General features: G+C 42.2%; 1 protein-coding gene across 1 annotated transcript; it reads right to left on the reverse strand.

The window, feature by feature from the left end:
• Nucleotides 1-482: 482 nt before the first annotated feature.
• On the reverse strand, nt 483-16,693 carry rsf1a (remodeling and spacing factor 1a). Its single transcript, XM_068317188.1, has 18 exons — nt 16,310-16,693; nt 14,207-14,298; nt 13,825-13,917; nt 13,511-13,716; nt 13,161-13,279; nt 12,745-12,852; nt 11,252-12,575; nt 10,950-11,151; nt 10,626-10,835; nt 10,343-10,447; nt 9,968-10,047; nt 9,803-9,851; nt 9,586-9,695; nt 9,355-9,419; nt 5,532-5,700; nt 5,223-5,440; nt 4,929-5,126; nt 483-4,752 (listed from the first exon to the last, which is right to left on the reverse strand). Exons 1-18 carry the CDS (start codon nt 16,461-16,463, stop codon nt 3,959-3,961), a joined length of 4,296 nt encoding a protein of 1,431 aa, XP_068173289.1. The 5' UTR covers nt 16,464-16,693; the 3' UTR covers nt 483-3,958.
• Between the last annotated feature and the right edge of the window lie 116 nt (nt 16,694-16,809).

Here is a 16,809-nt window from a genome sequence, read left to right on the forward strand (position 1 = left end):
TCTGAACTCAGTTACACATAAGACGCTTAATGTTAAAAGGCGCAGCGTTGATTTTTGAGAAATTTTAAGGCTTTTAAGCGCGTCTTATGGTGCGCAAAATACGGCACCTACATATTAATATTTACAAGGAACGTTATTAACCGGTTCAGGAACTTTATTTTTTTTGTTCTAACCGGTTCAGGAACGTCAACGTAACTTTACGTAAATAACGTAACTCGGGTAAATAACGTTATACTATTCGTTTTGAATTGCTGTATTGAGTCAGCTTTAGTATTCATTTTGATTGAGTCTTCTCATGTGCCTATTTGAGACTCAGCCTTATTTTATTTCTGAATTTGCTGTATTTGTATTGCCCCCCGTCAGCTGCATTTCTTGTCATTCCTTCAGAGAACCAGGGTCATACAGTACTGTATTATCAAACATCTGTAAGCTGATCGACTTCTAATCCTTTGATAAATAAAATAAGACACAGAGGCAGTGTGTTTGAGGAGATGCCTGGGATGTTGGTTTTAATAACTTAGAGAACATTTATGTTACAGCGATACTACAGCAACAGAACAACAGAGAAATGGAAGGAGTGGTATTCACATCCACTGATGCCTGTGTGAATACAGCTGGATTGAAGATTTAAAACCAACAGATCAGGTTCAGTGGAATGATTTGGAGAGGTGTCCTGAACACGCATGAAGTTCCCCTCGCTGCTTCAACATAGGTTCATCTTGCCTTGAAGAGTTGCTACAGGGGTTTACCATTATTTACAGTAAAAAATGATGAGGGTTGAACAATTGAACACTACAGAAAAGAAAGATTTTTTTTTTTTTTGCAGTGATGAAGTTGTTCAGCATAAAGGGGATTTTCAGCTGTCCGGGGAATATTTTTATCTCATCTCTTGGCATGGAAGCAGGAAAACACCTGAAAGAACAGTAATTCAGTAATTTGGTCTCCCTTCAAAGCCACAAACCCAGATTTGTCTTCCTGTGAGAGAGCACGGTTCGTCTGGACTGAAACTAGTCAATAGAGTTCAATTCAACAATTACATTTTTTCAGTTCTGACACAAAATGTCTAAAGTTTTACTTACGAAATTCATTGTTTTGACAATTTCCTAATTTTGCTCTAAAGCTAAGTATTAATCAAAATGTATTTTGATTTGTGTAGACTTGAATCTATTTTTATATCCTTGAAATATGCTCTCCAAAGTGATCATAGAGGACAGTCAAACATCATGACTTAAACAAAGCATGATCTACTGATTACTGGAGAACTCACGAGGCTACAGACATTTCTATGAGTTATTGATCTTTTAGATTTTACATCAGCACTTGTTAAGATGTGGTAAATATAGACAGCATAAAGTAGAAAAAACTAACTTCCCCCACATTTGATCTCATCTGCATCTTCAGTTTGCTGTTTCATAACTGTCATTTTCTGACAAGTGACAGAAGCTTTCTTCCACAGATGTTTCTGTCTGCAGAAACACTTCTAAAAAGAAATCACTGTTCAGTCTCAAATCTTTCACTTTTCTGCTCCACATCATGATGTGAATCTCTAGAGGATTTTCTGTGTCCTGACCCGGGCAGGGATTTATCAAACTGCTAAATGTTCAAATTTGACCACAATTGAAAGACAAAATGAAAAGCACTCACTCACCTCATTCCATCTCATAAACCTGGAAAATAAAAGCTATTTATTACATTTGTCAGGAGTCAGAGTCGAGGCTGGTATGAAGGAATACTGTACTGTATCAAAGCAACATGCTAGTTTTATATTATTCCCATTTGAGTTCCGCATTTAGAGGCTTTTTGTTCTGCCGTTTGAAGGGATTGAAACGACAAAAATAAATCAACAAAAGCTTGTTTTTGTACAGATTTTCCTTTTTTGAGTCAAACCTAAACATATTGACTTATTACTGCAAACATGTCAGACATGTTTAAAACCCTGATCAGTGAGCGACGTGATCAAGGTGTTTTATTGCTCAAAATGAAGTCTTAGAATTTTGACAAATGCAAGCTTGGATTTTGGAAATCAATTTCAAAAACTGTAAAAAAAAAAAACAACCAAAAAACTGAACTGACAGAAAAAATAAAGATTTGCAACTACTGTATATATTCTGACTTTGTGCATTGGAAGGGGGGAATTAGAAATATTTAAATGACCAAAATAAAAAGTCAAGTAAAGGAAGAGTTCACCCAAAAATGAGAGGATTAGATGAACATTGGTTTTATCTAATCTAGAGATCAATAAGGCAATTTTCAGAGGACTGTGAAACACGCTGTGAGTAGATCGTGCCTGTCTTTCCATTTCTGGATGAACTCTTCTTTTAAAGTCTTAACAGTGTTCTGACTGCATGAAGTTAGTTATTCTCTAACAAAAGGGACCAACTCTCACCCTCGGCTTCTTCTTTCACCATTTTACCAAATACAACTAGCTAGATGACATCCGTAGTGACGTCAGGGAGACGGCTACAATCAGTTTCCCCTCAACAAGATATTAAAAAGCTTTGTTTTTGAAAACTTTTTTTGAAAACTCCTTCAGGGACAGTTAAAAACCCACAAAGATGTGTGAAGCAAGCAGAATTTAGACACTGATGTTTCAGCGGTGAACGGGCTCCATGTTGGTCTTAATTCGCACACCATAAACTTTTTGTTGAAACCCATCGATCCACACATCACTCAGAGCAGCATCTCTCCTCCTCTCCTTCATATAGAAAATATAACACTATATTTTACAAGAGGACTACCAGAACATCTAGTATCTTACAAGAAACAGCATACAGGCAAAGTATGTACAGCAAACGTGATCCCACCTAGATGAGGTGTGAACGAACGAGCGGGTCTGAAACCGAACCCTCGGCCATCACAGACGTCCCGCATCAAAATGTACTTTCTAAAGCTTCTCACATGTAAACGATGTTTTTCATGATCAAAATATAAATTTATTTTCTGATGGGAAAGCACTTATTTTTTTCTGTTAGGGACAGAAACATAATAAAATTACTTTGAAAAAAATCCTAACAATAATTCCAGCATTATTTTGAATGTCGATAAAAATTTTGGGAGAAATTTCTTTGTATCTCAAGGGAAATTTAAACTGCTTCATCTTACCCAGTTTGGCTTAAATGGTACAAACGGAGGCTCCATTTGCATCCCGTAAACAAACATATAAAAAAGTTAACTGTACTTTAATCGCCTAAACTCCAAGCGAGAACGTTCTGGATTCCCTGAAGCCGACAGAATTCATCCATGAATGACATGGATGTAAACTCCAGAGGTGATGTCATGACATAAGATTTTGCTTGGTGAACATTTGAAAAGCTATAAACTTTAGGTTTATGAACATTTAAAGCAGCAGAGAAGCTATACAACCTCGGCTCCTCCACCTGAACTGGACTGTGAATCATTTTGTTTTACTGCTTTAATGAGAGTAGAATAATTGCAGGGATATTTACCACTTTAAGAGGTGTGTAACACCTGTGTTGTGGCGTCTGACCCAGAGCGTCCGGTTTGAGACTCGCTCCCCCTTGCTGGTGGGACATTAAGTGCTATGAGAATGATGAAGTGCTTCAGGATGAGGTACACTACAAACAAATTCTTGTATCCGACTAAACCTAGCCCCGATGACGCGAACCTTTTGTCATCGTGACACAAATAACCAGCAGAAAAGACGTCTGGAAGAGTTCGGAGATGAGGTCGCCAAAAACCTCTGGCGTCCGCTGAGGCGTGAGGAGCGGCCGGGTTCCGACCACGATGACACGTTTGGTGCGACCGGTGGTCCGTTCTGCCGAAGGTGACGTGTGTAAATATTTGTGTTGTGAGGTGCAGTATGTGACGGATCGCTATCAAGCACGAGACGACAGCAGGGGAGGAAGAGGAGGACGCAGGAAGAAGAGGAAGAGATCCAGTTTCACAGGTGGTCTGCAGGTAGAAAGGCCGGACTAAAACACAGACATGAACGCTGGTATCATGACTGCGGACTGTTCTGGACAGAGTTTAAGGAGTCTGACCGGCCTTCCTCTTCCTCCTCCTCATCTTTTTCCTCGGGCTGTAAGGGACCATTGTGTCTGTCCTGCCTGCCTGACCCAACATTGTCCCTGGTCCCAGCAGGACTTCCATCCCTCGGCGTCTCCGTCGCCGTGGAGGTGTGATGTTCGTTACACGGAGACGAGCTGTGGCTCCTCCTCTTTTCCTGAGCGTCGCTGTCGTTCTTGTCCTCCTCTCTCCTCTCTACCGCCAAACACCTCTTGGTCTTCAGTTTTTTCTCATCCTCTTCCTCCTCCTCCTCCTCTTCCTCCTCCTCATCATCATCAGAGTCGATGCGGTTGAGTCTTTTCCGGATCGGGCGATCCTCTTCTGAGGAAGACTCCGATTCCTCGGAATCCTCTTCATCCTCTTCGTCCTCCTCGTCCGTAGAGGGCCGCCGTTTCTTCAGCATCAGGGCGAGTCGCTTGCGGCGCTGCAGCGATAGAATCTCTCTCCTCTTCCCCCGGCCCATCTTCTCCAGGTCCTCCTCTTCTCTTTCTCTCCTCTTTAATCTCCTCAGCTTGTTTTTCTCCTTCTCCTTCTCCAACAGCATCCTTTTCAGCCTCCTCCTCCTCTCTCTATCCTCCTCTTCACGTCTCCTATACTTTTCTCTCGTCCTGTTTCTCCGGAGATCTTCCTCTGCTCTTTTCCTCCTGTTTATTCTCCTTCTTTGCTCATTTTCCTCTTCATCTTCATAATCATCCTCCTCGTCGGAGTCCCTGGAGGAATGTGAAGCTAAAGGAAAAAGGAGGAAGGATTTGCTGGTCAAGGTTCGATGAACAGTAACAGATGTGCTCATCCTGCCATGACAACCAGAATCCTTTGCAGATTCATGGAATCAAACCAACTTATTGATTGTTAAAACCCTTACAGTGTTCAATAATGAGATTGTATTTACTGCACCGACTGACCATCGCTGTAGTCGCTCGAGAGGCGCTCCTTGCGCGGCCGGCCGCGGACTTTGACCTTCTCCTTGTTCTTGGAGGCCAGTGAGTTGTCGGACGATTCGGACGTCTCTCGGTAGTTGACCTGCTGCCGCTGGCCTCGTCTCAGACCCCGCCTTTTGTTGTCAGTGTCGCTGTCGGTCATGTCGCTGAACTGATCCGAGTCTGACCGACCATGGAGAGAGAAAGGGATGACAATCAAATCATTAATCTACTAATTTAATCTACCCCGTATCAGAAATCATAAAACTATATACCGACCCATTTCTTCATCGCTGTCTTCTTCCTCCTCCTCAGAGGAGCATCTCCGCCGCTGTCGCACTCGTTTCCTGCTCCTGTGTTGGCTTCTACTGGCTTGGTGTTTAGGTGCCCTTCTCAATGCCTGTCTGGAGCGAGTCCCACTGTCCATGCTACCCGCATCTTCATCTTCCTCCTCGTCGTCATCTGCCGCTGAGGCACCAAAATCCTCATCCTCGGAGCTTTGAAGGGATGAAGATGAAGGACATGAGGCAAATGGAGGAAATACCGTGTGTGTGTGTGTGTGTGTGTTTGTGTGTGTATGTGTATTACCTGTTGCTCAGCATGAACTCGTCTTCACTCTCTGCCGCTGTGCTGTCACTCTCCAGGTCGTTCAGTCTCCGCCTTTTCCTGCTTCTCACAGACCGAGCCTGGCTTCTGATTGGTCGTTGGCTCTCCTTCCCATCCACTGACAGGAGGGCTGTGATCCCTTTGCCTTGTCCTGTTCCGGCGTCAGACCCAAAATGATTTTGATTAGTTAACATGTGACGGGCAGTGACAGGGCGACCCTCTAACAGTGTTCGACACTGTTTGAAGATAATGGAACTATTTTAACTAACTACCCTGTGTTCATTGGTCTTTACCCACCTAAAGGATATTCTAATGACGTGAATAAATCTGTGTGATTTTGATGTTTTTTTTCCTGACCATGCACTTTGTTGACTGACTGGAGTTACTGATTATTTCATGTTGATTCATGTTGGGGCGGCAGCAGCTCAGTCTTGGGCTGGGGACCAGAAGTCGCTGGTTCAAAACCCGGGTAGGACAAAACATTTGGAGTGTGAGCTGGCAGTGGGAGGTGACAGTTCACACTCTAAGCTGCCAATGGCAGAGCAGCTATAAGAATGTTGCGTTCAGGAACTTCTGGGAGATGCGAGTAGCAGCCCATACTGTATTTTTACCTTTCGTAACTCGAAATTTCTTTCGTAACTAGAGGCAATATTTTCCTGTTGAGGCGTTTCGTAAGTAGAAAATTTCGTATGTAGAGACATTCGTAAGTAGAGGTACCACTGTACTAACAAAACACCATGAGTGGAAAGAATAATTTCTTACGGGACTAATAATTAATTCTTCTAAAGCTTCATGACAGACGCTTCAGTCATCCAAGGAAACAACTGTTGAACTTCTCTTTTTAAAAAAAAAATTTTTTTTAACAAAAACAACAACAACAAATACAGTAGTAATATTTTTTTTAATAAAATAAAATACAAAACATAAAATATTCCCGGACATTAGACTATAGACCTCACATTTTTTTTATTTTTCCGTTATTCCCTAGGACAAAGTCAGATATGTAACAGGTTTTTAAAAAAAACATTTTTCATCACTCAATTAACACCTAAATATATTTTAACACAATTCCACCTCAAATTAAATATATCCATCTTCGGTTGGAGTCTTGCAGTCACCTGTTCCATTGTGTAGACTTGTTTTAGTCTCTGGCTGCACTGAGTTATTCTTGGTGGTTTCACATCCTACCAGTTCATGGTTATCCTCTTCTTAGCAATCAATGAAAGACTCTGTTGTACTTCTCCCCAGGGATTATTCCCAGCAATAAGAAGTTAGGATCTGGACTAATAGTCACATCCAAAATGTTCTCCATTACTTTTTAAAAATTTCTCCAGGAACTTTGGATTACTGGGCAATCCCAAAACACATCTGTATGATCCTCTTTTAATCAATAATTCCTCCAACACAAAGATATATAGATATGTTAAAAGGTGCATTGAAGTACTTCATTTTTAATTTCCAATCAAATTCTTTCCGTAATTGACTATTTATTTCTTTATGACAACTGGAACATAAATCTTCCCATTCCTTATTGCCAACTATGGTATTTAATTGTTATTCCCATTTCTCCTTTTAATATTTAAAAGGCAGTATCGCCAAAGCTGTACATTTACTTTATCTGTTCTATCTATCTTCTATCCCAGCAGTATTTTTTAAATTGGGAAAGTCCCAGCCTTCCCTGTTATTTGACATAAAAAAAGATTTAAGTTTTATCCTTTATATTTTATGCTGCCAAATAAACCTGCAAATTACTTTGTTTAACATATTAAAGATGTAGACTGGAACACTTACAGGAAGGAACTGGAACAGAAAAAGAAGTTGGAGGAGCAGATTCATTTTTATTGTCTCCATCTTCCCAAATAGAGAAAGAGGAGGATTCCCTCAACGTGTCATGTCATTTTTTATTTGTGTTATCATTTTATCATAATAACCATTATATAACTTTGTGGAATGAGGTGTGATAGTTATTCCTAAGTACCGGTATCTAAAGTTTTGTTTGGACCGGAGAAAAGACACATGCGTATTTAACTGTATAGGCCAATTCCCTGATATCATCAATGCTTCTGATTTATTATTATTAATACAGTATTGTATCCTGAAATTGCCCCATATTCATTTAAGCAGTGTAAATAAAATAGCCACCCCTCTTTTTTTTCTGTTCCCATATGATGCACTGTATGTATGTATGATGACCTTCTTTGTTAGTTCTGTTAAATGTGTTTCCTGAATCAGAGCTACTTAGCACCGCAGCAGCCTCAACGGCCCCAATATCATTTTTCTTTTAATTGGGTTATTAATTCCTCTTATATTATAACTAACAAAATTCAGATAAGTTGTTATCTTTACTCTGGTTTTGAATATTCTGCCCTGCCTGCTTGCAAACATCTGTTAAGAAAGAAAGCAAAAAAACCAAAACAACACCTTTACCCATACCAACCCTACATAAACAAATTGTGGTCCACAGCACATGTCCGGGAAAAAGTATTTTCATATTGCATTGTTACATATGTTCATTGTCCTTTTCTTTGATTTTTTTCTATTTAAGCTAGAGTCAACTATCTTTATTTCAGTCCTTGTACATCTTTGATCTACCTTGATCTTGGTGGAAATGTAATCTTTTCCTTGTAAGCAAGACCTTCAGATCTGATGCTGACAACATCTTTTCCCTTTTTCTCCTCACACTGCTCCTCCATCCTTCCTTGAGCTCCTCCTCAATGCCCTCCCTTTCTCCACAGCGCACCTGTACTCCCAGGTCCTTCAGCATCACTGCCGCTCTTGTCAATGACTTAAAGGTCTTCTCTCCTGAGCTCAGTTTAACTCTCAGTCTGGCAGGGCAAAGACATTTTGCCTTTATATCCATCCCTTTAAGCTGCTTGATGACTTCATGGACTTTTGCTTGTTTCTTCAGTAACTCAGGAGAGTAATTGTGGTCAAAGAAGATCTGTTTACTGTGGAATCGGACCTTTGCTTGACTCCATGCTTGCTATAAGCACCATCTTTTACAGCTGCATCCAAAAATCTTACAGTAATCAATCTGGGAGGGGCTGTGGGGTCATGAGGTTTAGACAGGGGAGAAGGATGTCCCCTTTCAGTCCTTATGTCCATCTCTGGTGGTAGTTTTAGCACCGTCTGCTATAGTTCTTCTACAAACTGAACCATGTTTCCTCCTTTGCTTCCTTCTGGTACCTGGAACATTCTCAAGTTATTCCTTCTATTTTGGAGGTCATCGCAAATGTTTCCTAGATCGATGTCACGGTGGATCAGGTATTGCAGCACCTTTTGTTGTCGCATCACCGTATCTTCCGCCATACCAACGCTTTCTTCCAGTTTACAAATCTTTCATGATCGCCCACCTAGTGTTTAACATTCCCTACGGTCTGTTCCAGTTTTTTGAGGGACATTGTAATGTGATGATGCCCGTCCTGGTTTTCTGTACGGAGTTTCCTCGACTCTCCTATATTAGGCCTTGGTCCTATGGACACCTGTTGCTAGTAGCTAGCATCGTCAGGGCTAGCCAATCCGTTCTGTTTGTCGTCTTTTTCTTTTAAAGCTTCATTTCTGCTGGAGCCCTTGTTTTTCGTAAATGGGTACATTTTGTAGAATTATTTTGCTGTATTTAGGACTTATGATAATTGATGTTGTCTCTGATTTTTAAATTTAACTGACGGAGCTTTGTCTCTACCCGGCTGTTCGTTCCATACGTCACCCTTCCTGCTGAACTTCTAATGATGAGTTCTTCAATATGTGGTGTTACATTTCCTCTATGAACACATATTTCCATCACCACCACATATTGGCCACTCACCACCACAGAGATCCCCGATGTCTTCCTCTATAGCCTCATCGATGGCGTCATCAAAGTCGTCAAACCTGGAAAACACATGCAAAAAGTCAAAAAAACATCAGAAGACTCAACAGAAGGGGTCTGCAAACAACAGCAACTCCAAACAAATAAAAAATGGCTATTTTAATATTTGACATGATAACTTGAGCTCCACATACTGTTGAGCATGAACTTCTGCTGAGTAAAACTCACCTGTAACTGATGTGCTTCCTGGTTCTGGTTGATCTCCGACCTAGATTTTTACTCTTTTTGGAATCCTTCTTCTTTGCCGACTTCTCCTCTTCCTCCTCCTCATCGCCCTCCTAAAACAGTAAAGTAGATTTAATATTTAAAATGTATTTGGGATAAAACAGATGGTCAGTACATATTTGTTCATGAGGCGTTTTTGATCCGGGTGTGATTTGCTCACAGGAATGATGTTCTCCACACTGATTCCCACGTACACCAGACGCTCCCTCCTGCAAAGACGAAGGTGAGAAATCAGGGCCAAAATTCACAAGAATTAGAATTAGAATATTTTTGGAAAGTTGATCTTTGTGTGTGTGTGTGTGTGTGTGTGTGTGTGTGTGTATACCTCCTCTCTGCACGCTCTCTTTTCTTCAGAGCACTGTCCAGATTCTGCAGCTGCTCCTCCAGTTTCTCGCACAGCCGCTTCTAGAAATTGAGAAAAAAATTTGAACCCATCACGAATATGTTCACTAGCGCTTCGGATCAGAAATCATTCTTTTTTTGTATGAGTGAAATGTGTCCAAAACTCCAGTGCTGCAAGGTGGGATTAAATTAGATAATTTTATTGTTATTCTAATGAGAGCAATTGATTTTTCTTAAATGTTTTTTTTTAATTTTATTGCGAAAGCTGACATCTATTCGACTCAAACTGCAACCTAACTGGCTACGCTGATCAACAGTATGTGTGAGTTCCTCTCCCGTGTCACACGATGCAGCTTACATGTTGGCAGGGTGGACAGAACCACTCTCCATCTGGAATCAACATGAGTGGCGGCCGCAGACAGGCCGTGTGATATCCGCTATCGCAGGAGTCACACAACAGGATCTGAGGACAGACAACAACATTCTCCATCTCAGTTTGAGTCCCTGCTAACAGGCACATTTTATTCCGCCTAAATACAGAAGAGGTTTCTCCTGTTGTGGAATTAACAGATTGTCACACCTGCTTGCACGTCATTATCATATAACGTATCTGGACACCCTGTTGAGTTAATATGTCTCACCAGCTCAGGGTGGTTGGGCAGGCCACAATGGCTGCAGGCATCTTCGCTCGGAATCTCCCCCGATTTGCACGATTCTTCCGACTCGCTCCCTCCTTTGCCGTCTTCGTCTCTTCCTTTCCCCCCTCTGTCCTCAAGCTCCCCTCCCTCATTCAGTTTGCGCCTCTTTGAGCGAATGTTGGACCATCTCGGACGCCGGTGTCTCCTTTTACCCTAAAAACGCCCCCCCAAACAAAGAGAGAAGCAGCTGAGCAAACAAAAACCAGAGCAGACACACACACACACACACACACATCTGTTCAACCTCACTCCACACAATCTGATTACCCTTTGTTTCCTATTTTGACTGACAGATTCTGTTTTTCTGTGTTTTTTTGGAGTAGAGTCCTGCTCTTCCTCATCTTCATCTTCCCCTTCTCCCTCCTCCTCCTCTTCTTCTTCCTCGTCATCATCTTCCATCGTCCTATCGAGCGAGTCCTCTTTTCCTTGTGTTTTCTTCCTGGGGCTCTCGGCTACCTTGGAGCTCGGCCTGCAAGTTGGAAAACAAAAATGATCTTGAAGAAAAAAACCTACAGGACTAAATTCATCGTCGCAGGACCTGACATAACAACCACATAAGGAACACATACCTGCAAATCCTCGCAGATCTCCTTAGTGTCCTCCCTTCCTCTTGTGCATCCTGCTTCCTCTCCTTCTCCTCCTTGGCCCCCTTTCCCTTTAACTTGTTTCTCCGGTGAGGAGGAATCTTTATCTTCAACCTGATTCCTTCTTTCTGGAGCTCAGAGGAGGCTTCCTCCAGGGGACCGGGCCTTTCTTCTGCCCCAGCGTCCTTCACATTACACTGCGATGCCAACCCACCGTTGACTCCGTCTCCCTGCTCCTCTGTTTTTGAAGGTGAATTAGTGCTCCCTGATTCTACCTGCAACTTTCCTAGTGTGCTTTTATTCATGTCATGATCTTTACTTTCATCGTCTGCCACTGGGTGCCCGTACACCTCTCTTCTCCTCTCCTCCTTCCGATCCAGGTTATCACATTTCTGCTGACCTCTACTCTCCTCTATCATTTTTGCACTTTGGTCCTCCTCTGTGAGCAGATTGGAGGAAACACTACAAGCATCTACTTTTCTGTCCATCACTTCAGGGAGTGGATCAGATGTGGGCAATGGTAGTTTTCTGGCCGATGGAACCTCCGTGGCCACAGGGGGAGTAAGAGCAGCAGCTGCTTCCACTTCGACATCCTCCTTTCTTACCAGCACCGACTGCCGGCCCGCCTCCTTTTCTTCCTTCGCATCTCTGGAGCCTTGGTGTTCTAAACTTGTCCCGTTCTGTTCCTGCCGATCAGAACCAGGTGCTCCCTTGTGATGCTCGGATGGGCTGCGGATAACTCCTATGTGACCTATAACTCCGACTTGACCTATGACTCCTATGACTCCATTTTGCCCCTCTTTGTGCGGCATGAAGAGTGACGCTGGCCTGCCATTGGTCAGTTCTGGCCTGGCTTCAGTCGCCACTCGCTGCTGCTGTGAAGCAGCTTGACCACAAACAGGCACTAATGAGTTTGATACCTCCTGCTCTCTTCCATAGCTGTCTTTGGTCTGGATCACTGAAGGGTTACAAACAATAATGCTACTGTTGTTAAGGTGGTTGCTGTGGTAACTCTCAGCCAGCTTAAGCTCCCTCTTCTTCAGTGGTATCTTGGCCTGCTGGCTGCTCCTGACGACCGCTCGCTCTGCCTCCTCTTCCTTGTTCATTTCCTGCTTCGTCACAGTCGCTACTGGTGCCATGACAACCGACACAGAGTTCTTGGAGGCGTCAGCATCCCTGGATTCTGATTTGATGATGGTGGTTATGGTGCTCACGCGGTTATCAAACAGCGGAGATTTTTGGTCTGTTCTCTCTTCTTTCACTTCGGTGTTGATCTGCTTCATATCCTGAATCTGCTCCTGCTTTAACTCTGCAAAACAAAAAGCAATCAGATCAGTGTAATTAGGATGAACTGGGAAAGTTCTTTAGGTATCTCAGAGTGTCTGTTGTTTGACATGGAAGCACTGTACTATAATTAATGTATACTGTGTGTGTCTAGTCTACTTTTTCTAACAAGACTGTTATTTTAACATAAATACCTTCTGTTAGGACCTTCTCTTCTTTCACAGGGTCAACCGTCTTACTATCAGTTTGTTCCTCTGTGGTCTTGGAGGGTTCAAGGTCGGTGCTTCCAGTGGCTTCATTACCTGAAACATCATAAAACATTTTGAGTCATTTATCTTTTGTCCACATTACAGTCACTACTGCAGTTAGACTCTCGGCACAGCATAGAATTAAAATCAGCATCTTCTGGCTGGATATCCCTGTGCATCATTCAAGTTCCAGTTTACATTCATATCTGTCTACTTAAATATACGGTAGAGAGTGAAATTATTTCACTTCATAAATTCCAGAGAGAATAAAGAGTTCATGGAAAAAAGGAAAAAATTGCGAGTCACTGTTAAAGGAGGTGAAATCATATTTTTCCATCTATTCTCCATTTTGCAAAACACACCAGCATCTTTATCAGTTGGGCTGGTGCTCCTTGTTCCAGCCTGGTCCTGGTCCTGGTTTGGGTTAGGACTGATCTGGGCCTTCAGCAGCTCCAGAGCCTCAGCCAGGTCATTACGTGTCCTGAGGAGAAAGAAAAGCAGGATTTAAATAATGTGACACCCAATGACATGACGAGGTTATCCTCGAATCGGTTCAAGCCAGGGCTGGAATGGAATTTTGCAAACCGATAACCCTAACGCAAACCCAATGTAGTAAGAAAAACTTTTTGATAACAATTAATTTCATCTGAATGGGGGAAGGGATAATGTTTGTTATCAGAGGGAGATCAGCTAATTCAAACAAAAGTACTACCTAACAATACACTTCCAGGTGGAGCCGTCCAGATCATCTTGCTCCTCTGTGTACATCCGGATGTTCTGTTCCTGGTCCAGCTGAAGCCAGTACATCAGACCCTGCTGGTCCCGACCAAGAGGCTGCAAACGCATTTTCTCTGGGTCCTCCTCGTTTATCGCCATTTTGAACTTGAGGTTGTCATCAAACTGACACTCACAGAGATACTGCAGGGGGAGAAACAACAGAGGTTAATGAGGTTGTTTTGTTGACGGGTTGCTCAATGCTTTGGATGCACTAATCACATGAAGCAATAAAATTAAAACGTATCGTACTTTGAGAATGCTTGACTTGCACTCCATTGACATTTCCTGGTAGCCCTTCTGCTCCAACTCCCAAGCCCAAGTACTGTTCAACTCCTGGCAAACCTACAACAAACCACAAAAAGACAAATGACAATGTGCACAAGTTCTGAGTCACAAATATGACACGCCCAGTTTCATTCCCTTTCAGATGTTTCCTTCCATTATAACATTTGTTGAAGACAACAGAATAAATTCTCGACAGTTAAGTCATTCCACATAAAGCTCAACAAGGTCAGAAATTGATGTACAAACATCTTTGATATCATCTTCCAGTGAATAGAAATTGTGCACTGCGTTAGGGTCCTTACAGTTAAACACATCAAAACTACAAGCAGGTGTATGGGGGCCTCACCTTGGCCAGGTATTTCTCCCATCGGTCAGTCGTGACAGATCTCCCCAGTTTTCTGAGAAGCTTGATATGGAGTTCAATAAGGGGTTTAGGAACTGGAAAACACAACACGATAATTAAAACATAGGACTGTCAGTCCCAAATTAACACAAAACACCAGAGACTTGTAACAAAGACTCATTCTGCTTAAGTGCCTTTGAGCACGACTGAACATCCAGCCAGAAAAACCGTTTATACAGTATCTGACCACCATCTCTTACCTCCTGCTTAAGGCCCACATTGGGATGACAGAGTGTGTTGGTGCACATGGCAGGAGTAACAATATGACACATGCTGTCACTGAGATTCTGTAGTTATCAGGGAAATCCCTGCTTTTACCAGGAAGCTAAAGCAAAGCAATCGACGAGTTTTAAATACACAGTACTGAAAAAGGATCCACACTGTTGATGCCACACAGTGTACGCATTGGAACAGTGTGGTTCCAAACAGTATGGTTCTATAGTATGTGTGGAACACAGTCGTAAACATGCCCTCCATCCTTACATCCATTTTTTCAATGTTCAATGTCATGTCTAAGTGAAATCAGGTTGATTGTAATCACATCATGTTTGTTCATTCTTCATGACAGATTAGCCTTTAACTAGTAAAAAAAAATCTTCTAAAAACATGTGGCCCCAAATAATGATTATTTACATCACCCCAAAATACAATGGATTGTGTCTTGGATCTTATCTAATGAAAAAAATAGTCATCAAAATACGATTTAGTGATCTACCAACAGACACTCAAACGTGTACTGAACAAAATACTTTGATAAAAACTATTCTCCAATGTAAACAAACGTTAAAACATTAACACTAGTATTATTACATAATGATAATAAGTGTTTATAACTAGAAATTACAAAAAAAGCATCGCGCCTTAGTTCTGCTGTGAGACTTTCAGGGACCGCATGAATTTCCAGGAAATTACAGTTCTCAGTGCTGCAGTTATAAAACAAATGTTTCTGCGTCTTCACATAATCCACACAGAAATCAGATTGTAATCTGAATCCCAATCTAAAATCCTGTCTTTTACTTCACCATGAACACCAACACATTGTTTCAGCCATTCTACGGAACAAAATCAGACCTAACGGTAAATGGAAACTGGGTTTGCTAGCTAACTCCAAACCGCGTGACACGGTTAGCTAACATTCTAACGACATGGCTTCAACTCTCACACAACGCTTTGTAAAAATACGTATAAATATGTATTACGTGCTAAATTTACCATACGGCTTCATGTCACACTTGGATTAAAGTTGATGGAATCCTTATTGCTATGAGTTAGCCAGGAGTAAGAGCACCTAGTACGCATGCGCACATTTGACAGCCACTCTACCATTGGCAAAAAATTACACCCAGTGTTTTCATCGAGCATCGTTTGCGCAGTATTTAAACGTCGACAGACACAACGTTATAAGCCGTGAGAAGAGGAACAACGCGCAACCCAGTGAATGTTGTTGTAATTTTCCGCAGACCTGTGAAGCAAGGCCGATAAAAAAAACGACACCTGACAACCCACCGGAGCTAGCTGGCTGGCTGAGCTGTTGGTGGTCACTGGGCTCCGCTGCATCATGGCTCCCACACCAAGTTTAGCCTTCACAGATCAATATTAGCATTGACAGCGCCGTCTACGACATGTCACTTAACCCCAACTAAAATCCCTCGATGTTGTTTACCACATTATGAGCTCCTGTGTTCATCAGTATTCGTTTCCTTTAGCACAAACACACATGCTCTAAAGTGAGTAAAATTCGGAGTGACGCTAGCTCAGTGTAGCGGTTAACGATTTTCTCTCCGGCAAATCTTTCTTACGAAACTTACTAAGAAACTACTAATATTAGTCTCCGTCCAATCAAAAACTACCAGGAAAGTGTAGCTCGATGCTAGTTGACTAAACTCCTGGTTACACACTTTTTCGCTATCCCCAGCATCTTCATGGTGATGATGATGGTGGTGGTGGTGGTGATGGTGGTGGTAGCGGTGGACTCCTTCGGTTTCAAGTGTCGCAGCTCACTACCACTTCTTCGCCCCACCACGACCACAGCTACCGATCTCTCACCTGTCGTTGTGTCTCGCAGGTACCTCTCCATCTGCGGGAAAGTCATCTCGGGGAGATCTAGCGTCGCTCCGTATCTCTCCAGAAACGAGCAGACCTCCGCAAAGCTCGGGCAAAGCGCCGGGCCAGAGCTTCTCACCACCACCGGAGCAGCCATCTTTCCAGGCGGAGAGAAACAGGAGGGGAGGGCTCGATGCTAGGATGCGACTGTGTGCGAATCAAATGAATGGAAGGAGTACAGCGTCAATTCCTTTATTGAGGAAGAGCGAGACCTTCCCGTTTCCGGCTTTTACTTTCAAAATAAAACCATTTCGGACATGAGTTCCGGGTTGATAGTACACGATAGACGAATATTTTTACATATTTAAAACTAGTTTTAAATATTCTCATTATTTGAAACAGTGCTACTTGTCTGTTTCTACATTTATTTCCACAAAACATGTATGTTAACAATTTTATTTTAGATACGCAACCCCATTTCCTGTATTATTTTCTATAGTTTA

Source organism: Antennarius striatus, chromosome 6 (genome assembly GCF_040054535.1).
Source record: "Antennarius striatus isolate MH-2024 chromosome 6, ASM4005453v1, whole genome shotgun sequence".
NCBI classification, from domain to species: domain Eukaryota; kingdom Metazoa; phylum Chordata; class Actinopteri; order Lophiiformes; family Antennariidae; genus Antennarius; species Antennarius striatus.